The sequence below is a fragment of the Mobula birostris genome, chromosome 7 (assembly GCF_030028105.1).
Source record: "Mobula birostris isolate sMobBir1 chromosome 7, sMobBir1.hap1, whole genome shotgun sequence".
Classification (NCBI taxonomy): Eukaryota; Metazoa; Chordata; class Chondrichthyes; order Myliobatiformes; family Myliobatidae; genus Mobula; species Mobula birostris.
In genome coordinates, this window is record NC_092376.1 from 70,616,817 (window position 1) to 70,643,002 (window position 26,186).

At 43.4% G+C, this 26,186-nt stretch overlaps 1 protein-coding gene across 6 annotated transcripts in view; it reads left to right on the plus strand.

Annotated features, from left to right (window-relative positions):
• fat3a (FAT atypical cadherin 3a) overlaps positions 1–26,186 on the plus strand; it is a 728,759-nt gene that overhangs the window by 483,708 nt on the left and 218,865 nt on the right. For all 6 annotated transcript variants that reach the window (XM_072263367.1, XM_072263369.1, XM_072263370.1 and 3 more), the window contains exon 5: positions 22,434–22,495. In XM_072263367.1, coding sequence (XP_072119468.1) covers positions 22,434–22,495 — 62 coding nt within the window. The remainder of the gene's footprint in view (positions 1–22,433; positions 22,496–26,186) is intronic.

Genomic DNA, 26,186 nt, shown 5'->3' on the forward strand with positions numbered 1-26,186 from the left:
CCGGCCACTCACATTCCCGCTGGAAATGCCCCTCTCTCCCACAGTTATAGCACACGCTACCCGCCGCCTCTCTCCTCCCGATATGCCCCCCCCCGGGGACCCCTTGGATTTCTCTGATCTCACTCCGGCTACCACCTCCTGAACCGCTGAAGACCGTCCCCGGGGGTCCAAGCCCCCTGCTTGGCCCGAAGCACTCTCCTCTGCCCGTACCTCTCTAATCAGCTGCCCGAATGATGGAGGGGGGCTCCACTTAAATGACTGCCGGACACTCCAAGCCACCCTGTCATCCTCCCGGGAACCACTACATATCTGGCTCATTCTTAACTTCGCCACTTCGTCCGCCCTCACTACCCCTCGTCGCAGCAGCCCCGTAAGCTTCCCTTCCAGCCCGAAAACGTATTCTGAGAGCTGTTCTCCTCTTCTCTGCCCCATCCGTTGAAACTCCGCTAAATGTTTCCAGGGATCTCCTGACAGTCCAAACACTTCCTCCAAAGCGTCCAAACACTCCGACAGGGAAGCCGAAGGGCGTTCCGCTCTCAGGTCGCGGACCACACGGGCCGCCCCGCCCCTTAAGCTTTCCACCAATCGCTGTCTCTTTTCCTCATCCGAAACTGGCCACACCTCTAACAACTGGGCTGTATCTTCAACCCAGGTATCATAGTCACCCTCCCCTTCCGGAGTGGGCTTGGCTCCCGAGAAAATTCTCAGCTTTGGGCGGTGCCCCTCAACCCTTCTCGCCAGGGAGGTAATGGCAGCCGTTAACTCGGCAGTCTCATCCCGCCCATGGGGGCCGGGCCTGGCCAAACCTTCCCACTCCACACCTCCACCCCTGGCTACTGGCATCTCCCTTGGGGCCTCATCTAGCTCCTCCTCCTCCGGCACCTTCTCACTTGTGTCCTCGGGGAGAGCATGGAGACCCCACGGCCCCACCTCCCCCGGGGCATGGACTGTCACTGGTAGTTCCAAAGTCATGACGTCGGCACTCGTCCGAACCAACATCCAGCTGGACTCCAGTTCTTTCCCACCCCTTCTAGCTATAAATTCTACCTGCCTGATACCTTTAATCAAACTCAACCCTCGCACCAGTACATCTGCCGGGATGCGATAATCCACCCCGCTTACCACACATGCATGATTCACCGGTACCTCCTCCATTTCACACCAACTTACAATCTTATCTCGATCCATCTTCACACCACTTAACGCGACGACTAGTACAGCTTTACCGAAAATCCAAATCCAGGACGAGCCCCCGCTTGTAACGTTCCGTTATATTGGCTCGTATATGTCTAGGGGAAATCCCGCCCAGCGCCTGCCTCAACGCTCCCCTCAGGGTCGGTCGCCGCCCGAATCAATCCCAAACATCAATCATCAGCCAGCACACCCAGTAAATTTTAACAAATACACTTTATAGATATTACTAATTCTATGACATTAATATGAACTTGATACAGAGAGGAAATAATGAAAAAAAAAGGCGCCAACACTTAGCAAAGTCCAAGTTCTTCGTGCGCAACCGTTGGAGCTCAATCGATTCCTGACGACCACCCGGATCCTGTCGACTCACGGCTCAGGACCACCCGGAGTGATCGACCGGAGCCTTTCCGCACGTCTGCTGTCCTCCCCGTTTCTCCTCCGACTTCCCGTCTCTCCACCGTCCTCCCCGTCTCTCCTCTGACTCCCCGTCTCTCCTCTGACTCCCCGTCTCTCCTCCGACTCCCCGTCTCTCCTCCGACTCCCCGTCTCTCCACCGTCCTCCCTGTCTCTCCACCGTCCTCCCTGTCTCTCCTCCGTCCTCCCTGTCTCTCCTCCGACTCCCCGTCTCTCCTCCGACTCCCCGTCTCTCCACCGTCCTCCCCGTCTCCCCACCGTCCTCCCCGCCTCTCCACCGTCCTCCCCGCCTCTCCACCGTCCTCCCCGCCTCTCCACCGTCCTCCCCGCCTCTCCACCGTCCTCCCCGTCTCTCCTCCGACTCCCCGTCTCTCCACCGTCCTCCCTGTCTCTCCTCCGACTCCTCGTCTCTCCTCCAAATCCCCGTCTCTCCTCCGACTCCCCGCCAAAACTCAATCCACAGTCATATCATACAGCATGGTATCCGAAAACAAAATGATACGTAACCACCCATTGGCTAATAGAACACTGCTATCTCACTCTAAAGTAAAACAAACTGCCAGCACAAACTCTCTTCAGCGTTTAACACAACAAAGCCGCATTCCCTGGATTAACATAACAAAGACGCCATTTTAAATCTAACAAAAAGAAAGGCCCCGTACATTAGTCTTCTTACTTATGTAAATGGTGGTGGGGGGGGGGAGGGTTGCATTTGTTGCCTTCCAGTTTGTAGAGACCTGTTTAGAATCTGTGGAATTTATTTACAAACGTATTTATTCAGAGTTACAGAGTAGACTCCTTTGGTCCTCCTGTGCCACATGTCCAACATCCCTCCTGTAGCACTCCATCCTCACCAATTCCCAACAACCTTTGCACCCGCCAGATTTACAAACTTTCCCCGCGGCTCCACATTGCCAAACACACACTAAGCAAACATCTTAGGCACCCTAGCTATATATACTGCCTAAGTACTGTACAGTGATTCACTGTGTAACATTGAGCTAATGCAATTTGTACAGATAGTCGCCATGCATTCTATGTTTGTGAAGAATGGGGTCTTGAGCACTAATGAACATTTTAACTAGCAGGCTGAGATCTACTGCACTGCGCATTAGTTTAAGTGTTCAAACCTTCAAAGAACCATGGCAGAGAGCTGACCATCAGTGTTCTCATGATAGGTTTGAATTTCTCTTCTCATTCTTTGTAATTACTATCACAAGTTCATTTCTCCAAGGAAAAAAAGAATTGCAAGGATTTATAAATGAGCCACAAGATGCTACATACATGCCTGATTGAATTTTTTGAGGATGTGACTAAACACATTGATGAAGGAAGAGCAGTAGATGTAGTGTATATGGATTTCAGCAAGGCATTTGATAAGGTACCCCATGCAAGGCTTATTGAGAAAGTGAGGAGGCATGGGATCCAAGCGGACATTGCTTTCTGGATCCAGAATTGGCTTGCCGACAGAAGGCAAAGAGTGGTTGTAGACGGGTCATATTCTGTACGGAGGTCGGTGACCAGTGGTGTGCCTCAGGGATCTGTTCTGGAAACCTTACTCTTCATGATTTTTATAAATAACCTTGATGAGGAAGTGGAGGGATGGGTTAGTAAATTTGCTGATGACACAAAGGTTGGGGTTGTTGTGGATAGTGTGGAGGGCTGTCAGAGGTACAGCGGGACATTGATAGGATGCAAAACTGGGCTGAGAAGTGGCAGATGGAGTTCAACCCAGGTAAGTGTGAAGTGGTTCATTTTGGTAGATCAAATATGATGGCAGAATATAGTATTAATGGTAAGACTCTTGGCAGTGTGGAGGATCAGAGGGATCTTGGGGTCTGAATCCATAGGACGCTCAAAGCAGCTGCGCTCGTTGACTCTGTGGTTAAGAAGGTATACGGTGTATTGGCCTTCATCAATCGTGGAATTGAATTTAGGAGCCGTGAGGTAATGTTGCAGCTATATAGGACCCTGGTCGGATCCCACTTGGAGTACTGTGCTCAGTCCTGGTTGCCTCACTACAGGAAGGATGTGGAAGCCATAGAAAGGGTGCAGAGGAGATTTACAAGGATGTTGCCTGGATTGGGGAGCATGCCTTATGAAAACAGGTTGAGTGAACTCGGCCTTTTCTCCATGGAGCGACGGAGGATGAGAGGTGACTTGATAGAGGTGTATGAGATGATAAGAGACATTGATCATATGGATAGTCAGAGGCTTTTTCCCAGGGCTGAAGTGGTTACCACAAGAGGTCATAGGTTTAAGGTGCTGGAGAGTAGGTACAAAGGAGATGTCTGGGGTAAGTTTTTTACTCAGAGAGTGGTGAGTGCGTGGAATGGGCTGCCAGCAACAGTGGTGGAGGCGGGTACGATAGGGTCTTTTAAGAGACTTTTGGATAGGTAGATGGAGCTTAGAAAAATAGAGGGCTATGGGTAAGCCTAGTAATTTCTAAGGTAGGGACATGTTCGGTACAACTTTGTGGGCTGAAGGGCCTGTATTGTGCTGTAGGTTTTCTATGTTTCTGTCTCAGAATCAGACATTCAGCTCTATTTGGCTTATGCTCACTTTACCTCTTCTGTTTAGATCTGAGATCAAGCTATTTGTAGTTTGCATACACTCCACACTTTGCAGGTACAGGTTTCCCCCGCCATCCGAAGGTAGAGCGTTCCTATGAAATGGTGCATAAGCCGGAATGTCGTAAAGTGAAGAAGCAATTACCATTTATTTATATGGGAAAATTTTGTGAGCGTTCGCAGACCCAAAAATAACCTACCAAATCATGCCCAATAACACATAAAACCTAAAATAACAGTAACATATAGTAAAAGCAGGAATGATATGATAAATACACAGCCTATATAAAGTAGAAATACTTTCCCACAATCATTGCCTGAACTGTTCTCTGTAGCGAAAATCTCACGTAAGTGCTCTCCAGTAACCTTTAAGCTATGAAGCTGCCAAATCATACCAAATAACACCTAAAAATACACAGCCGATATAAAGTAGAAATAATATATGTACAGTGTAGTATCACTTACGGGAATCGGGAAGACAGCTTGCTGAGCACACTGATGATGGTGTGTTAGGCTGAGCCGTCGCAGGTTGGGGTGGTGCAGTGGCCCCCACCCTCTGGGCAGTGACCTGATACCGATCCGCGAAGCATGCAGGGGTACAGCGATAGCCGGGAGGCACACAGCACATTTTTAAGAAAAAAGCCGAAATAAACAAGCTGATTAATTAGGTGCCACCCGGCACATAATTGTCGGCCCAGATCAGAGGCGATTGCCGATTGCATCGTTTCTGATCTGGGCCGATAATTACATGCTGGGCGGCACCTAATTAATTAGTATGTTTATTTCGGCTTTTTTCTTTAAGATGTGCTGGGTGCCTCCCAGCTACTGCTGCATTCTCCGCAAATCGGTATCTGTCCGTGGCCTGGGGGTTGAGATGGTGGGACACTGGGGTGTGTCACCTCATCATCGTCTGTTTCCATTAGAGCAGGCAGGTCAGCTTCTTCTATGTCTGCCTGCCTCGATGTCGAAGGTTGAGGTTCGTCATCTGCTGTGGCTGATGTGGAAGGCTTGCTTGACTGCTCAGCCTCATGCATTTTTAGATCATACAGTTCTTTGTAAGCACTCAAAACATCTTGCAAATATGCCCTAAACCGACGTACCCTTTCAAAATTAAAGTCGTACTTTTTCATTACTCATTCGGTTTCGATTGTTATCCTTTCATCTTCCAATTGCATCAGCTCTTCATCTATCTGTTCTTGGTCATGGGATGCCAAAACCTCTTCAACATCATCTTCGTCAGCTTCCACAAGCCAACCTCACTTTGTCCTTACTTCATTCACCATGATCGAAACGCTTAATTATGTCTAGTTTTACGCTAAGTGTAACACCCTTATGAGCCCTTTTAGGCTTTTCTGATACCTTAGAACTCATCTTGTTAACAGCTGCTCACAGGCACATGTTTAAGCAATGCTGGCTAGAGTGCTGTTCTGAATCCGGGGGAGGAGCGGCTGCTTGGGGCGCGTGCTAATTTTTTTTTTGGGCACTGATCTTTTTTATCGCACGCTTTTTTCATAACAGTGAAAACACCTTCTGTTAGCGAAAACAGGGAACTAATGTAGGTCTTTCGTAACAGTGAGGTTTCGTAAAGCGAACATTGGAAAAGCGGGGGACACCTGCATGAGCAAACAGTCTAGCTAAGGTGCGGTCAGCATCATTAGTAGCATACTGTAGTCATCAGCGTATACATCACCTTTGAATAGCCACCTTTCGGTATCCACACATTGATGCAACAACACAGCAGATATTATGCTAGTGTGCAGAGAGAATGTCATTGCTATTGGCTGAAATGCATTCAAACAAGTTTTTATGGATGTAATTATACCTCAGTTAAGATGCAGGGTCTTTGCCCAAAAATGTTAACTCTGCTTCCCTTTTCATTGAGTCTGCCTGATCTGCTGCCTGTATGTCGAATTTCAGTTACATTTGGCTTTCAACTTGACTCCAGATGGAAAAGAACCTGTATTTTAGCAGTACTCTACCCCAAAATGCTTTTCAGAAATGTATTATCATTGCTGTAATACAACAGTAAACATGTTGATAGGAAGTCCCACATGGAGCTGTAAATCAGTAGATAATCTGTTTTGATTGTGAGTGATAGATAAATGTTAACCAGAACATTTGAAGCTGCTCTTGGTTCAAATAGTTCCATATTCACTAATGAGACCTCGTTTTACTATCCCTTCCTAATCCTTGTTTTACAAGTAGAACAATCCTGTTACTTTTCAAATTCAAATATGAAACATCATGGAGGAACCTCCATGAATTTCCACAACCACCGATGACCCTGTGATTTCAGTCTCTGAGGTCAATGTGAGAACATCCTTCAGGGGGATGAATCCGGTGAAACCACCCAGCCCAGATGGGGTACCTGGCCGGATATTAAAGACCTGTGCTAATCAACATGGTCGTGTGGATAGTCAGAGGCTTTTTCCCAGGGCTGAGATGGCTAGTACGAGACAGCATAGTTTTAAGGTGCTTGGAAATAGGTACAAAGGAGATGTCATGGGTAAGTTTTTTACGCAGAGAGTGGTGAGTGCGTGGAATGGGCTGCCGACGACAGTGGTGGAGGTGGATACGATGGGGTCTTTTAAGAGACTCCTGGATAGGTACATGAAGCTTAGAAAAATAAAGGGCAATGGGTAACCCTAGGTAATTTCTAAGATAAGGACATGTTCGGCACAGCTTTGTGGGCAAAGGGCCAGTATTGTGCTGTAGGTTTTCTATGTTTCTAACTGGCTTGAGTGTTCACTGAGATCTTTAACCTCTTGCTTTGGCAGTCTGAAGTATCCACCTGCCTCAAATAGGCTTCAATTATAGTGGTGACTAAGAAGAATGTGGTAGCCTGCCTATCATCCAGTAACACTTACATCCACTGTGATTAAATGCTTTGAGAGGTTGGCCATGAAACATATCAATTCCCGCCTGAGAGCTGAATTGGATCGCCCCAAAAATAATCAATAAGCTTCAAGACCTTGTCCTTAATAGCCCCTTGTACAATTGGATACTCGATTTCCTCACTTGCAGACTCCAGTCAGTTTGGATTGGCAACAACATCTGACAATCTCCAGCACAGGTGCACTACCCCTGCTGTACTTCCTTTATGCCTATGACTGTGAAGCTAAGCACAGCTCCAATGCCATATTTAAATTTGCTGATGACTCCGCTGTCATTGGCCAAATCAAAGCTGGTGGTGAATCAACATATAGGAGGGAGACAGAAAATATGGCTGAGTGGTGCCATAACAACCACCCCTCACTCAATGTCAGTAAGACCAAGGCGATCATTATTGACTTTGGAAGGAGGAAATCAGAGGTCCATGTGCCAGTCCTTGTTGGGGGATCAGACGTGAAAGTGGTCAACAGCTTTACATTTTTCGGTGTTATTATTTCAGAAGATCTGTCCTGGGTCCAGCACGTAAGTGCCATTACAAAGGAAAAAAAACGGGGGCGCCCCTAATTCCTTAGAAGTGTGCAAAGATTTGCCATGACATCTAAAACTTTGACAGACTTCTATAGATGTGTGGTGGAGAGTATATTGATTGGTTGCATTGCAGCCTGGTGTGAAAACACCAATAGCCTTCAACAGTAAATCCTACAAAAAGTAATAGGTTCACCCAGTTCATCACGGGTAAAGCCTTCCGGACTATTGAACGTATCTACATGGAGCAGTGATAGAAAAGCAGCATCCTCAAAGCTCAAGTCCATTGTTTCCTGAGAGTGGCGATAGATACATAAGCTAGTGAAGAAGGATACACAGCCTTATTGATCAGAGCATAGAATACAAACATTTTGACTAAATGTAGCAATCCCATCTGAGGATGCTTAGCATTGTCAAATATCCCTCCCATCTGTCCCACAATCTCTCTGACCCTCTACCACCAGGCAGAGGTACCATTGCAATAGAACAAGGACTGTTAGAATGGGAAACAGCTTCGTCTTCCAGGTCGTGAGACTACTGAACTCCCTGCCACCACCCAGGTCTCATCACTTATGAAGCGCCAGTAGTGTTATTCTGTTTACTTTTTAACTTGCACTGTAAATGAACCTTATGCAAAATGTCAATCTTCTGGAATATATTACTTGTTAATTTTTTTGTGGTAATATTACTTTGCGTTGTGGATGAGTTATATGTACTGTATTGTCAACCTTGGTCCAGAGGAATGTTGTTTCATTTGGCAGTGTGTATGTATGTGGTTGAATGATATGAGCTTCATGTGGAATATTGTGTGCATTTCTGGTCACTACACAACTGAAGGATGTGATTGCATTAGAAGAAGTACAGAATTGGACGATTTTAGTTATGGAGAGAAACTGGTTAAACTGGATTTGTTTTCACTAGATTGCAGAAGGCCGAAGACTAACCTGAAGAGCCATGGTAGGGATAGCAGAAACAACAGGGCATAGACATAAGATGAGAGGAACAAGCTTTAAAGGGAATTGAGGGCAAGTTTTTTCTTAAACTGCTTGATACCTGGAGCTCACTGCCAGTGGAGGAGGTGGAATTGGATACACTTTGTACATTTAAGAAATAATCGACACTGCAAGGTATAGAAGGGTTAAGAGTAATTGCAGATAAATGAAGTTGGTGCAGAGAGGCATAAAGATGAGCATAGACATGGTATATCATTTCTGGGTTTGTACACTCATATAACTATGATAACAGCCATGAATGCATTTTAAAACTAATCCATTGTTGGAAAGTGCTTTTGTATCTTCTGAAAGCATAACAGTTTCTCTATGAAATCCTTTCATTTCAATTTTCAATTATTTGTTCTTTTAAGTTGCAGCATACACTGGAGTCTGATTGATGATTGTGCATTTTAGTATTTATCAGATTTTTTTCTTAGAAAAGTAATTTGATTTACAGTGTAATACCAGGAGTCATTAGATAATCTTGCGGGAAGAACACTTTAATATTCTTCTGTCCGTGTTTGTCTGTCTTATGCATGGAAACAGTAACCTGAGTTTCACTTGGGTCATAAAATGAATGTTTCAAAGGAGTGGTTAACAAAAATCACAAAACCTCATTATCGCATCATTATTATACTGCTCTTTGAGGGAGCTTCCTGTACACAACTTAACTGCAATATTTCTTTTATTTATGTGACAATGACTGTACTTCAAAAGTTATCCATTGTAAAATGTTTTCATATCTTGAAAGACAATGGCATTAAAAGAGGATAACAAAAGGTTTTTCAGATATATAAAGAGTAAAAGAGGGGTGAAAGTGGATATCAGACAACTGGAAAACAGTACTGGTGAGGTAGTAATGGAGGGGGGGTAAAGAAATGGCAGAGAAACTTAATAAATATTTACGTCAGTCTTCACTGTGGAAGACAACTAGCAGTATTCTGGAAATTCGAGAGTGCCAGGCTGTAAAAGTGATTATAGTTGCTAGTACTAAAGAGAAGGTGCTTGAGAAGCTGAAGAGGCTGCAGGTAGATAAATTGCCTGGACCAGATGGCGTACACCCCAGATTTCTGAAAAAGGCAGCTGAAGAGATTGTGGAGGCATTAGTAATGATCTTTCAAGAACCACTAGAATCTGAAACGGTTCTGGAGGATTGAAAAATTACAAATGTCACTCCACTCCTTAAGAAAGGAGAGAAGTAGAAAAAAGGAAATTATAGACCAGTTAGCCTGACTTCAGTGTTTGGTAAGATGTTGTAGTTCATTATGAAGGATGAGGTTGCAGGGTACTTCGAGGCACATGATAAAATCGGCCAAAGTGAACATGATTTTCTTAAGGGAAAATCTTACATGACAAATTTTTTGGAATTCATTGAGGAAATAACAGGCAAGATAGACAAAGTAGAGTCAGTGGATATTGCTTTCTTAGATTTTCCAAAGGCCTTTAACAAGAGCCCATGGTAATACAGGGAAGATAGTGGCATGGTTAGAAGATTGGCTGACTGACAGTGGAAATAATGGGGGTCTTTTCTAGCTGACTGTTGATGACTAGTGGTATTCCACTGGATTCAGTGATGGGACATAAGTTAATTATTTAGAAGATGGAATTGATGGCTGTGTGGCCAAGTTTGCGGATGGTACGAAGATAGGTGGTGGGGCAGGTGGTGTTGAGGAAGCAGAGAGACTGCAGAAGTATTTGGTTGATTAGGAGAACAGGCAAAGGAGTGGTAGATAGAATGTAGTGTAGAGAACTGTACGGTCATGCACTTTGTTAGAAAGAGTAAAGGCATAGATTATTTTCTAAATAGGGAGAAAACCCAAAAATCAGAGGTGCAGAGGGACTTGGGAGTCTTCATGCAGAATTCCCTAAATGTTAATTTGCAGATTGAGTTGGTGGTAAGGAGGGCAAATGCAATGTTAGCATTCATTTCGGGAGGACTAGAATATGAGAACAAAGTGATCCTGAGACTTTATAAGACGCTGGTTAGACTGCACTTGGAGTATTGTGTGCAGTTTTGGGCCCATTATCTAAGGAAAGATACGCAAGCATTGGAGAGGGTCCAGAGGAGGCTCACAAAAATTAGTCCAGGAATGAAAGGGTTAATATATGGGGAGCATTTGATCGATCTGGGCCTGTATTCACTGAAGTTTAGAAGAATGAGGGGAGGATCTCACTGAAACGTATTGAATATTGAACGGCTCAGATAGCATGGATTGCGTGGCGAACGTATTTCCACGAGTGGGAGAGTCTAGGACCAGAGGGCACAGCCTCAGAGTAGCGGGACATCCATTTGGAACAGAAATGAGGAGGAATTTCAAAATTTACAAGAAGAAGGCAGGAGAATGGGTTTGAGAGAGACGGTAAATCAGCCATGATGGAATGGCAGAGCTGAATGACATAATTCTGTTCCTATGTCTTACGGTTTTATTATGTGAAATACACAAGAAATATTTCATTGTTGTCTCTAATTAAGCAATTGTGAATCTGAGCTCTCACCTACTACGTGCCTTTAACACACACCAGAAAGGATAGACTTATACATTCCAAGTGGAGGATACTTCTCTAAGCAACATCATAAATCTTTAATAAGTCAAAAGCTCTTTGACTGTAAATGCATTGACCTCTAATTTCTTCAGGGTTAAATTATTGTTGCACAGTAATGTAAATTTGCTTTTTATTTTCCCACCCTGCCTCACTTTGGTCTCTATCCTAGATTTTTCTTTCTTCATTTTGCTTCCTCTTGATGATTAGGTATTTAATTAAATATTCCATTTTATGTTATTTTACAGTACGGTGACAGGCCCTTATGGCCCAGTAAGATCATGTTGCCCAGCAACACCCATGTGACCAAGTAACCTACCAACCCATGTGTCTTTGGAATGTGGGGGGAAACGGGAGCACCGCCATGAAGCGCATGCAGTCACAGGGAAAACGTACAAACACCTTACAGACTGTTGTGAGAATTGAACCTGGGTCGCTGGCATTTACTAAAGCATTGTGCTAACCACTGTGCCACCCACGTCATCACCGTTCCAAAAAAAATAATCTTAACTAAATGGCTGTATCCAGGAGCTAATTCAAAGCTTATGCTAAAATTTTCATATGTTTGCTGCCTTGAAAAATATTCATTCATCACATTTCTCTCCCTCCTCCCACCCCAACCACAAGACCCTTTCATTTCTTCTCCTCTGATGCTCCAATTGCCCTCCCCTAACCTAAACCCCACCATCACCATGCAGAGGAGCTGAGTAGCTATCTGCTGATCAACTGTTGATAGTCTGTTCTCCAACTGCCTGAAAATGAAACCTTTTAAGCAGGCTGGCTTCTGCAAAGAAATCTGATTTTTAAAATGCTCAGTATGGAGTTAAAACTCCCCTGCTTTCCAAAACAAGTCATTTACATAGGTGACAAAATAGATTTGGATGGGATCCTTATTTTAGAAAGGATATACTGACATTGGAGAGGGTTCATTCTCAAAAATGATTCCAGGAATGAGGAACGTCTGGCAGCTCTTGGGCTGTATTTCCTGGAGTTCAGGAGAATGAGGGGGGATCTCATAGAAATATTCCGAATGTTAAAAGGCCTGAACAGATTGGATATGGCAAAGTTGTTTCCCATGGTAGGGGATTCTAGGACAAGAAGGCACAACTTCAGGATTGAAGGACGTCCATTTAGAAGAGAGATGTGGAGAAATTACTTTAGTCAGAGGGTGGTAAGTCTGGATTTTGTTGCTACGAGCAGCTGTGGAGGCCAAGTCATTGGGTGTATTTAAGGCAGAGATAGATAGGTTCTTGATTAGCCAGGGCATCAAAGGGTATGGGGTGAAAGCAGGGGAGTGGAGATGACTGGAAGAATTGGATCAGGCCATGATTGAATGGCGGAGCAGACATAATGGGCTGAATGGCCTATTTCTGCTCCTATATCTTATGGTCTTAGAATGCAACATGTGACTTTGTGAATTTGGAAAAGCAAGGCAAAGAACCTGAAAGTGCTGAAGAAAGTTTCCAATTTGAGTTGGAGCAAAGCCATGGAGATATTTTCAGTGAAGGATTAACAGAGTTGGAATGATTTTGGACAAGTAGAACTTAACCTGGGCATTCTGCTGTTCTTTAAATCTATCTCATCGTGGCCTTGCATTTTTGTTGTCTCCCTGCATTGCATTTTGTCTGCAACTGCTACACCACAGTATACTCTGCATTCTGTATTTTGTTTTAACTAACATGAACTTACTTATGCATGGAATGATCTGTCTGATGGTCCACAAACAAAAGCTTTTCACTGTATGCGACAATAACAAATTACATTATATTAATAACTAACCAGTTACATAGAAAGCTGGGGTTTAATGCTGACATCAATGGTGTTTAGAAAATGGAAAGAAGTGTCAAGGATAAATTGATTTCTGGTGGTGCAGCAATGATGAAGACAGAGTTGAGCAATATTATACAAGTGGAAATAAGGGTTCCTGGTTATAAATGAAATATAAGATTTTAAACTCATCTCAGGTTCGTGTACCATGGGTTTCTGCCTCTTCGATTCAGATCAGACAGACAACAGTGGGAGTGGAGCCTGGGGTGCAGGACTAGAATTTCCTGATTTGTGTTTGGAAATTTTCAGCACAGCCACAATTCCAAACCCGTAGCAATGGAATAGAGAGAAGTCATGGCGAGATAGAGCGAAATAGTATAAGAATATAAGTATAAAGTATTTATCTGTTAACTGTAGGCACTAAATAATATCCGATACATACAGAGTATATTAGAATGAGGGAGGGAGATCCTACATAGTGTTACTGAAGGAAGGACAGATGTAACTAGAAGGATACCCCAGGCATCAACTTTTGTGAGGTTTTGGAAAGTTACAATGCATAAATGGGAAGAGAAGGTGTTGTAGGAGACAGTGTCACTGCATTGGGCAAATTGAAGGATAACAATGTAAGAATAATGGACAAGATTGGTTGACTACATATATTGAATACAATGATGAGTTGAAGGGGATATTATACGACTGAGAAAGATAAGGGGTTTTGCAGATGCTGGAAATCCAGAGCAACACCCAAAAGGGAACTCAGCTTGTCAGGCAACATCTTTGAAAAAAGATAAACTGTGGATATTTTGGGCTGGGACCCTTTATCAGCACTGGAGAGGAAGGGGAAGACGCCAGAATAAAAAAAGTGAGAGTGGGGGAGGAAGGAGACGCTAGAAAGTAATAGATGAAGTCAGTTAAGTGGGAAAGGTAAAGGGCTGGAGAAGAAGTAATCTGATAGGAGAGGAGAGTGGACCATGAGTGAAAGGGAAGAAAGAGGGGCAGCAGGGGAGGGGATAAGCCTAAGTGACAAATAGAAGAAGAGGAAGTCAGGATGGGAAAAGAAAAAAAGAAAATTACTGGAGGGAGAAATTGATGTTCATGCCATCAAGCTGAAGGCTGCTGATTTCAGAATATGTGGTGTTGCTCCTCCAACCTGAGAATGGACTCATCATGGCAGAAAAAGAGAGGACATATCAGAATGGGAATAGGGATAGGAATTAAAATGGTTGGCCACTGGGAAATTCCACTTTTAGCAGATGAAACGAAGGTGCTCGACAAAGCTGTCTCCCAGTTTACACCACTGTAGAGGAGGCCGTATTGGGAGCACCGGTTACAATACTCACCAATGTAGAGGAGGCCATAGTTGTCAAATTCTCCTTGTGACTGACTTGACTGTGTTGACATGGAATGGGACACTATGGACCACTATTAAGAAGCAATTTTGCAAAGGTATATGTAGAGATCAGAGGAGTACATCTGCTAATAGATTCTTGAAAGTAGTGGTTTGTAACGGAATGATATTTGGAGAGGATAGATTAATTGCAGTCTAAGACATGGATAAGAGAGCAAATAGACAATGACGAATGTTTCCTCAGGAGTGGAGGCCAGCAGTCTGGGCAGGTTCAAAGGAAGTTATGAGAAAGCTGGGATAGAAATTATATTCCTTATCCACAATGTCGGGTAAATGACATTAATGGTAACAGCAACAGGATTTTTTTTCTGGAAAACTCTATGTTTCAGTTTAATGACATAATTATTTACAAACTAGTCAAATATTTTCATATTTTTGAAATGTAATTTTCAACATGTACATACGTAAGAATTACAAAAACCTCAGGATGTCATTTAGTTGAAAATAAAGTCAAAGTTGATTTGTGTAATTTTTGAATTAATCACAGTTCAATAATAATGCACCTTTTCTTGTGTCCAATACTGTAACATCACGAAGCATGAAATTTATTGAACTCAATGAATTGTAAAGAAATTTACCATGAAATTATCCAGCAAATTAAACACCAAGAGCATGCTGCTGACTCTCAAAAAAGTCACTGATTTAGCGAAACATAATTTGTCGCAACTCAAGATGCCGGATCTTCAATTCCATGTGGAAATGTTTAGCATTCCTAAAGCTAATCTGTGACAGATGCCCCTTCTTTGATGAGTGTTTTGTCTACTTGCAGTGTTTCATGGAGTATTATGCACTTAACAATTATAATCACATGTAGTGTGGCTGGATTTAGTGTTGGAAGTCTCAGAAGAATTCTTATATGCATCTAACTAACAGTGCCACTTTGCCTGCAAAAAATAACTTTACTGCTAATGTATCATTGTAAAATAGATGCAACACACATCAAAGTTGCTGGTGAACGCAGCAGGCCAGGCAGCATCTGTAAGAAGAGGTGCAGTCGACGTTTCAGGCTGAGACCCTTCGCGAAGGGTCTCAGCCTGAAACGTCGACTGCACCTCTTCTTACAGATGCTGCCTGGCCTGCTGCGTTCACCAGCAACTTTGATGTGTGTTACTTGAATTTCCAGCATCTGCAGTATTCCTGTTGTTATTGTAAAATAGGTTATGGCTTTCAGTTGCTGATCATCAGATGTGTCTAATTACATTTATGATCCATTATTAGAATATTCAGCATAATTGCAATTATAATTTTGAGTCTGGCTCTGGAAGCAAACTATTCCTATAACTGAGGATGTAAAATTTTCAGGAAAAGATGTGTTTAGTTAACAATATGTACAAACTACTCACACTGCTGCACTCTATGAATCTGAACCTGTTTTCACATTTTAAATTATTTTAGATTCTTTTTATTTGTTTATTCTCTGTGGTTAAGTTTAACCTATTCTTGAGGAATTAATTTTCCTTCTCTTTAGATGAATTGTGCCAAGTATTTTAGCACAAACAGACTAATGGTAGACTTTTTAAAATAGCCTCTAAAAATATGGAACCATCCCCAAACAGTGCAACACAGAGATACCTATGTCTATAGTGGAAATATAGATTTAAATTGGAAATTAAAACACATAAAGGCATTCAAAGGAATCTGTGCGAACTCAGTTATACTCAACTGTCCTTCTCAAATTGGGCCTTGCAAGCCATTTGTTCTGATCGTGTGAAAACCCAACATTTTAATAATAAGATACAATTACTGCATGATATTTGTATTTAAACAGGTTGGTGAGTAATATGAGTATATTCTATTATGTCTACATCATACATGGTGCACAGCATCACATAGTTGCTGTTACACAGCACAGGAGTATATCAAGCAACACACATAAAAGTTGCTGGTGAACGCAGCAGGCCAGGCAGCATCTCTAGGAAGAGGTGCAGTCGACGTTTCAGGCCGAGACCCTTCGTCAGGACTAACTGAAGGAAGAGTGAGTAAGAGATTTGAAAGTGGGAGGGGGAGATCCAAAATGATAGGAGAAGACAGGAGGGGGAGGGATGGAGCCAAGAGCTGGACAGGTGATTGGCAAAAGGGGATACAAGAGGATCATGGGACAGGAGGTCCGGGAAGAAAGACAATGGGGGGGGACCCAGAGGATGGGCAAGGGGTATATTCAGAGGGACAGAGGGAGAAAAAGGAGAGTGAGAGAAAGAATGTGTGTATAAAAATAAGTAACAGATGGGGTACGAGGGGGAGGTGGGGCATTAGCGGAAGTTAGAGAAGTCGATGTTCATGCCATCAGGTTGGAGGCTACCCAGACAGAATATAAGGTGTTGTTCCTCCAACCTGAGTGTGGCTTCATCTTTACAGTAGAGGAGACCGAGGATAGACATGTCAGAATGGGAATGGGATGTGGAATTAAAATGTGTGGCCACTGGGAGATCCTGCTTTCTCTGACGGACAGAGCGTAGGTGTTCAGCAAAGCGGTCCCCCAGTCTGCGTCGGGTCTCGCCAATATATAAAGGGCCATATCGGGAGCACCGGACGCAGCTCGCCAATATATAAAAGGCCACATCGGGAGCACCGGACGCAGACACAGGAGTATATCACCTGGTATTGAGTTTCTTGGTGCCTCCTTCTAAAGATTACTATAGTTAGAATTTAATAGTACTACATGATTATCTCAAACTCTGGAGTAATCACTATCGTCAGTCATATTGTGAATGACAGTCAAGAGAAGTCTATAGACTGTGTATCTTGTTCTATAGACAATTACAAGCAAATACTGTACATAAATTGAAACGGAGACACTAGTTATCATCTTTGGAGTGAAGAATTTCACCTGTTTCTGTAGGACAGATCATTTCCATTTGTAAAGCACATCTTATAAGCCATTCTGTTCCAAAGTTGACGATTAAATCTATGGCAATGTCCAAGGTGCCTAGGTAGACAGTTTAACTCTCTTTATGCCTATGCAATTAAGCATTGGTTCTCTAAATAAAACACATTTGCTAATACATTATTCAAATTATTGAACAAAGATTCTGACCTAAGTAGTTGAGATAAGATTTCTACCTTACAATTCATGCCTCATAATTTTTCAGTCATGGCTGCAGTAATTGTTCAGGCAAGGCAGCAGGACATGCTTCAGAATGTCTATCTGTGTAGTCTGAGATTAGAACAGATCGGATAAGTGTCAAAATTTAGTCCTGAGTCCATTACACTGAGGAGGATCGGAATTGCAGACAGATTAAAAATAATTGAAATAGGTATGTCGAATATTTAGCCTCAGTGCCCTGAACGGATAGATTTTTGACTGCAGAAATTGCAGGCTGTAATATGATGTGTATTGACCAGGTAATGGCAGATGTTCAGAACAATTAATATTAATTTGTGTTATTTGACAGGAGTATACAAAGGTGGTATATTAGATATATAAGTAGACCAGTTCAGAAAGTCCATATGGATTTCTGTCTCAAACAATAACTATGTGGGATCCTGCAAGGCAGCAGACGTACAGTTGAAGATGTGGGACGGTCAAGCCTGAGGAGTGGGCATCCAACAAAGGACCACAGTTCACATCATATTTGTGTAAACCCATCAGGAAGTGCAAATGTTTCAAGCATTCACCTATGTTCTTCTGCCTTTAACGCTGTAGCCAAATGTTTTACAGGTATTCTGAAAGAAGCCTCGTAGAAACCAGTTGTCAAAGCTCTTCCAGTATGTTAATGAATTAATTGCTTGTTGGCTAAATTATTGTTTATCATTCAATTGCTGGAGTCAGTTATCAAGGATGTGATAACAGCACATTTGGAAAGCGGTGGAATGATCGGACAAAGTCAGCATGGATTTGTGAAAGGAAAATCATGTCTGACGAATCTCATAGAATTTTTTGAGGATGTAACTAGTAGAGTGGATAGGGGAGAACCAGTGGATGTAGTATATTTGGATTTTCAAAAGGCTTTTGACAAGGTCCCACACAGGAGATTAGTGTGCAAACTTAAAGCACACGGTATTGGGGGTAAGGTATTGGTGTGGGTGGAGAGTTGGTTAGCAGACAGGAAGCAAAGAGTGGGAATAAACGGGACCTTTTCAGAATGGCAGGCGGTGACTAGTGGGGTACCGCAAGGCTCAGTGCTGGGACCCCAGTTGTTTACAATATATATTAATGACTTGGATGAGGGAATTAAATGCAGCATCTCCAAGTTTGCGGATGACACGAAGCTGGGCGGCAGTGTTAGCTGTGAGGAGGATGCTAAGAGGATGCAGGGTGACTTGGATAGGTTGGGTGAGTGGGCAAATTCATGGCAGATGCAATTTAATGTGGATAAATATGAAGTTATCCACTTTGGTGGCAAAAATAGGAAAACAGATTATTATCTGAATGGTGGCCGATTAGGAAAAGGGGAGGTGCAACGAGACCTGGGTGTCATTATACACCAGTCATTGAAAGTGGGCATGCAGGTACAGCAGGCGGTGAAAAAGGCGAATGGTATGCTGGCATTTATAGCGAGAGGATTCGAGTACAGGAGCAGGGAGGTACTACTGCAGTTGTACAAGGCCTTGGTGAGACCACACCTGGAGTATTGTGTGCAGTTTTGGTCCCCTAATCTGAGGAAAGACATCCTTGCCATAGAGGGAGTACAAAGAAGGTTCACCAGATTGATTCCTGGGATGGCAGGACTTTCATATGAAGAAAGACTGGATGAACTCGGCTTGTACTCGTTGGAATTTAGAAGATTGAGGGGGGATCTGATTGAAACGTATAAGATCCTAAAGGGATTGGACAGGCTCGATGCAGGAAGATTGTTCCCGATGTTGGGGAAGTCCAGAACAAGGGGCCACAGTTTGAGGATAGAGGGGAAGCCTTTTAGGACCAAGATTAGGAAAAACTTCTTCACACAGAGAGTGGTGAATCTGTGGAATTCTCTGCCACAGGAAACAGTTGAGGCCAGTTCATTGGCTATATTTAAGAGGGAGTTAGATATGGCCCTTGTGGCTACGGGGGTCAGGGGGTATGGAGGGAAGGCTGGGGCGGTGTTCTGAGTTGGATGATCAGCCATGATCATAATAAATGGCGGTGCAGGCTCGAAGGGCCGAATGGCCTACTCCTGCACCTATTTTCTATGTTTCTATGTTTCTAATTGTAAGATAATTTAAGTCTGGAAATAGAAATGATATCAGTATAAATTGGGGAGAAAAGTCAGAAGGGTCCACATTGAGCAAATAATAGCAGCCAGACTCCAATCAGATGTTGAAGAAATTTGTGTCAACAAACCTGTTTCAAAAATGGAACGTGTTGATGAAGAAGAGGCCTGTGTCATCTGTAAGTCTAGCTGTGATGCCACATATTCTTCAGATTGTGAAGTAACTACAATACCAGAGACACAAACACAATTAAGTAGGTCTAGTGTCTGAGAAAACCAATTAACAGACTGAACCAGTAACTGTTGGATTACTGCGAAAAGTGTTTTGCACTTTGTTTCAAAGAGGGAAGGTGTGAAATATATGCACCTAGCTAAGTCATAATTGTGTGTAACATTAAGATATCAAAAATATGCTGTATGCACGTTTGTTGTTAGTCTGAAACTCCTGGTGCCTTTAAGATTTAATTATAATTGCAATTTATTGTACTACCAGATTGATTTTGCAATCACCTGCAAATACATTATAATCATGTTGAGATGAAGGGAAGTTTATACTCTCACTGGTTATTTTTGGAAATGAACATATACCCAATATATGTATCTTGGTTTCTCACCAGTGATTTGACAAAATATCATTTCCTCATTTTAATTAACTCAGTTACCTTAAACCAAGCAAGATGGTAATTTTATAGTCTGCCTCCACACAAAGGTTGGGGGTGTTGTGGATAGTGTGGAGGGCTGTCAGAGGTTACAGCGAGACATTGATAAGATGCAAAACTGGGCTGAGAAGTGGCAGATGGAGTTCAAACCAGATACGTGTGAAGTAGTTCATTTTGATAGGTCAAGTATGATGGCAGAATGATGGCACTGGTAAGACTCTTGGCAGTGTGGAGGATCAGAGGGATCTTGGAGTCCAAGTCCATAGGACGCTCAAAGCAGCTGTGCAGGTTGACTCAGTGGTTAAGAAGGCATACAGTGTGTAGCCCCCCCGGCCACCCTAAGGGTTGCTCGGCTCGCTGTCGTCTAGGGAAACAGCCTCGGCCCCGCCAAACTGGATAATTCGTTTGTGTGGATGCTGTGTGAGGTACCCCACCCCGCCCAAATAACAAGACAATACACCAGATGCAATTAAATGATTTACAGTTTATAGATATTACTGGAACTATATAATTAAAAGAGAATAAAATATAAAAGGAAAATAAAAGGCGCCACACTTATCAAAGTTCAATCTCTTCGTGCACAAAAACCGTTGGAGCTCAAGGACCTTCTTCTTCACCCTGCGACCCCCTCGGACCACCTGGGATCAACAACGGCGGTCGACCAGACGCTCCACACGAGTCCGTCTCTGCTCCTCGCCGAACGTCCCGCTCGGGTTCCGACCCCGTTAGCGGACTCACAGCACCTCGTCCACCCTCTGTTTCGCTCTCCCGCCTTCTGCCCCAAAACCCCACGCATACAGTATCTTCAAATACACCAAAAACATAACAACTATCCCAATTGGTTAATAGCACTCTCTTATCAGACTCTAAAGCAAAAACAAACTGTAGCGCAAACTTTCTCAGTGTTTAACACAACAAAGCCGCATTCCCCAGATTAACATAACAAAGACGCCATTTTAATTAGCCTCTGCAGTAACATAAAAATCAAAACCCCCTTACAGGTGTATTGGCCTTCATCAATCGTGGAATTGAATTTAGCTGAGAGGCAATGTTGCAGCTATATAGTACCCTGGTCAGACTCCACTTGAAGTACTGTGCTCAGTTCTGGTCGCCTCACTACAGGCAGGATGTGGAAGCCATAGAAAGGGTGCAGAGGAGACTTACAAGTATGTTGCCTGGATTGGGGAGCATGCCTTATGAGAATAGGTTGGGTGAACTTGGCCTTTTCTGCTTGGAGCGACGGACGCTGAGAGGTGACCTGATAGAGGTGTATGAGATGATGAGAGGCATTGATTGTGTGGATAGTCAGAGGCTTTTTCCCAGGGCTGAAATGGTTGCCACAAGAGGGCACAGGTTTATGGTGCTGGGGAGTAGGTACAGAGGAGATATCAGGGGTAAGTTGTTTACCCAGAGAGTGCTGAGTTCGTGGAATGGGCTGCCGCTAACAGTGGTGGAGGCAGATACAATAGGGTCTTTTAAGAGACTTTTGGATAGGCAGATGGAGCTTAGAAAAATAGAGGGCTATGGGTAGCTCTAGTAATTTCTAAGGTTGGCACAACGTTGTGGGCTGAAGGGCCTGTATTGTGCTGTAGGTTTTCTATGTATCTTTCTATGTTTCTATGCCACTGGGAGGAATACAACAAAAGAAGGAGAACTTTGTTTAATCTAGTTGAAGGCAATGCAGGCACACTTACATTTCCAAATTGCTATCTTAAGTCCCCAGGATTCATCTGAACATAATCATTCAGTTTCCCGACCCTTAAAAGGAAGAACGCAGATAAGATGGCATAGGGGGATTTGGAATCCTCTCACAAGAGCAATGGCAGCAATGAGTGACATCAAAGCAGGCTGACCCATTTTTCAAACCAACTAAAGAAATCATTTCATTTACTTGAGGAGACACTTCCATTTTCCCAACTGCTGACTGGATGTCACCTGGAGTTGGAATGCATTTTAGTGTCCTATTGTGACAATATCCCACATTTGCATTAGTTCATGGTGTTCTATCTGCTTCAAGCAGGGATAGTAGCTATAGTTAAAGTGGTGGGCAGTTAATTTGCAATAGGAAAAAAATGTTACAAGAAATGGTTGCATTTATGTATCTATTTTCATAACTTTAGAATGTTCCAGAGCACTTTTGCAGTCAATAATTACACTTTTGAAGTACAGTCATCACTATAAAGTAGGTGAGGCAGAATATTCTGTTTTACAAGCTTTCTCACTTGTTCCCATTGGGCTGAATGAGTTTTACCATGTCAGTCTTGTTTAGTTCTTTGTTAATGAATCTCCCAGATAACTGTTAATTTATCATTATTCCTAATTATTTGTTACAGGTTTGATCATGACCACAACAAGGAAACTGGACCGTGAGCAGCAAGCTGAGCATGTCCTTGAGGTAGGTCTTGTGGTATTTATGTGCCTTATTGTAAGCATTGCAGTTATTTTATTGTTGTGCTTTATGGAGCAGTTAATTGAAATTGGCAGTACTGATGCCTAGGTCAAAGGCATTTAATCCTATCTGAAGTTACATGTTTTTTTTTCCATTTGAAACTAATTCTACATTTGAATATAATTGTTTTGGAATATGCAAGTACCATGCCAACATGATGCACAGTAGAGATGCAGTGTTCTCCAAATGGGTCTGGTGCTAAACCCATTTTCAGGTGTATATATTAGAGTACATCAGGTTATCTTTCTTAAATATTACAAATATTTTTTAAAATAAACATAATGAATGTCTAAAATGCTCCTCAATTACACTGGCTCATGAAAGGTTTTACATTTTAGCAAAATGCAAATATAGTAAAGCAGAGACTTGGGGGATGGATGGGAAACACTTCTCATTAATAATATGGTAGAAGGTCCTTAGTCTAAATTCCTTCGGACAGAGCAATATTGTAAATACTAATGTATTTGGATTACAGAGAATAGTGGTGTTTTTTTAATATCCAAAATAATTCTGAAGTATTTTATGTAAGGAGTAAAGTGTGCTCTGTGTAATCATATACTATATAAAACAAAACAAAAATGTGTTTACTGAATTATATGATCTGATGTTGAGGATGTGGGGAAACTTGTGATGCTTTTCAATGGGATTGCTGAATGCAGTAGCGTTCAGTTTTTTTGGACTATAGTTACACGACAAGGAACTTTTTAATGCAGTTTGTAACCAAATTATTGATGGTGCCCAAAGCAACAGCTGTTCTAACTTGTGATTCATTTTAAGCTGAAACCGCCTTCTGTTGCCATCCCTTTGAATCTTTCTGTAGGCAACTACAGTACTAAGGAAGGGATGTGCTGGCCTGTCCTCTATAATTTTCAGTTGCTTAGTGTCAGTCATAGAGTCACAGAAAACTACAGTACAGAAACAGGCCCTTTGCCCCATCTAGTCCATGCTAAACCATCATTCTGCCTAATCACATCGATCCACACCTGGACCAAGAACCTCCACACCCTCCCATGCATGTACTTATCCAAACTTCTCTTAAATATTCAAATTGAACCTGCATCTACTTCTTCCTATGGTGGCATGTCAGTGTGGCAATCTACTCAGTTGAAGGGAAGCACAATCATTTCAAAGACTGAAATATTCTTGAATTCATTCCTCTCCAACAATCCTACTGAATAAAATGGCCTGTACTGTATTCCAACTTAAAAGAGTTGTTAAAATATTTTCTCATCTCTCCATTGTTTCCTTTATGCGTTATTCATGTTTTTGATACTTGGCGATGACTCAAGTTAGTTCATTCTAACAATGAACTGTCACAAACAAGAAAAAATCCACAGATGCAAACACAAGGAAATCTGCAGATGCTGGAATTTCAAGCAATACACATAAAAGTTGCTGGTGGACACAGCAGGCCAGGCAGCATCTCTAGGAAGAGGTACAGTTGATGTTTCGGGCCGAGACCCTTCGTCAGGACTAACTGAAAAAAGAGCTAATAAGAGATTTGAAAGTAGGAGGGAAAGTGGGAGGGGGAGGGGGAGATCCAAAATGATAGGAGAAGACAGGAGGGGGAGGGATGGAGCCAAGAGCTGGACAGGTGATTGGCAAAGGGGATATGAGAGGATCATGGGACAGGAGGCCTAGGGAGAAAGAAAAGGTGGGGGGGGGGGGAACCAGAGGATGGGCAAGGGGTATAGTGAGAAGAACAGAGGGACAAAAAGGAGAGAGGGAAAAAGAATGTGTGTATATAAATAAATAACGGATGGGGTACGAGGGGGAGGTGGGGCATTAGCAGAAGTTTGAGAAGCCATTGTTCATGCCATCAGGTTGGAGGCTACCCAGATGGAATATAAGGTGTTGTTCCTCCAACCTGATTGTGGCTTCATCTTTACAGTAGAGGAGGCCGTGGATAGACATATCAGAATGGGAATGGGACGTGGAATTAAAATGTGTGGCCACTGGGAGATCCTGCTTTCTCTGGCGGACAGAGCGTAGGTGTTCAGCAAAGCTGTCTCCTAGTCTGCGTCGGGTCTTGCCAATAAGGCCACATCGGCAGCACCAGACGCAGTATATCACCCCAGCTGACTCACAGGTGAAGTGTCGCCTCACCTGGAAGGACTGTCTGGGGCCCTGAATGGTGGTAAGGGAGGAAGTGTAAGGGCATGTGTAGCACTTGTTCTGCTTACAAGGATAAGTGCCAGGAGGGAGATCAGTGGGGAGGGATGGAGGGGACGAATGGACAAGGGAGTCGCGTAGGGAGCGATCCCTGCGAAAAGCGGGGTGGGGGGGGAGGGAAAGATGTGCTTAGTGGTGGGATCCCCTTGGAGGTGGCGGAAGTTACAGAGAATTATATGTTGGACCCGGAAGCTGGTGGGGTGGTAAGTGAGGACAAGGGGAACCCTATTCCTAGTGGGGTGGCGGGAGGATGGAGTGAGAGCAGATGTGCGTGAAATGGGTGAGATGTATTGTGTGGAGACGGCCTCCCCTGTCTAGATCTTTCTGTCTCTGTCTCTGGAGACAGCTTATCTACTGATGTCTACTATAAGCCTACTGACTGTCACAGCTATCTGGACTATTCCTCTTCTCACCCTGTCTCTTGCAAAAATGCCATCCCCTTCTCGCAATTCCTTCATCTCCGCCGCATCTGCTCTCAGGATGAGGCTTTTCATTTAGGACGAGGGAGATGTCCTCCTTTTTCAAAGGAAGGGGCTTCCCTTCCTCCACCATCAACTCCGCTCTCAAACGCATCTCCCCCATTTCACGCACATCTGCTCTCACTCCATCCTCCCGCCATCCCACTAGGAATAGGGTTCCCCTTGTCCTCACCTCTACTGTCAAGAAGAAGCCACACTCAGGTTGGAGGAACAACACCTTATATTCTGTCTGGGTGGCCTCCAACCTGATGGCATGAACATTGACTTCTCAAACTTCGGCTAATGCCCCACCTCCCCCTCGTACTCCATCTGTTATTTATTTATATATACACATTCTTTCTCTCTGTCTCCTTTTTCTTCCTCTGTCCCCCTCACTTTACCCCTTGCCCATCCTCTGGGCTTTTCCCCCCTCCCCCTTTTCTGTCTCCCTAGGCCTCCTGTCCCATGATCCTCTCATATCCCTTTTGCCAATCAACTGTCCAGCTCTTGGCTCCATCCCTCCACCTCCTGTCTTCTCTTATCCTTTTGGATCTCCCCCTCCCCCTCCCACTTTCAAATCTCTTACTAGCTCTTCTTTCAGTTAGTTCTGACGAAGGGTCTCGGCCCGAAACGTCGACTATACCTCTTCCTAGAGATGCTGCCTGGCCTGCTGTGTTCACCAAAATCTACAAATGCTGGAAATCCAAGAAACACACACATAATTCTGGAGGAATTCAGCAGGCCAGGCTAAGAAAAGAGTACCATCAACGTTTCGGGCCAAAACCTTGCCTAAGTGTTTTGGCCTGAAACATCGACTGTACTCTTTTTTTTCTTGATGCTGCTGGCCTGCTGAGTTCTTCCAGCACTTTGTGTGTGTCACTAACAATGAACTGTGTATTGTCAACTAATCTAAAATTGTTCTACGTCTTGAATTAGAAACATAGAAAACCTACACACAATACAGGACCTTTGGCCTACAAATTTGTGCTGAACATGTCCCGACCTTA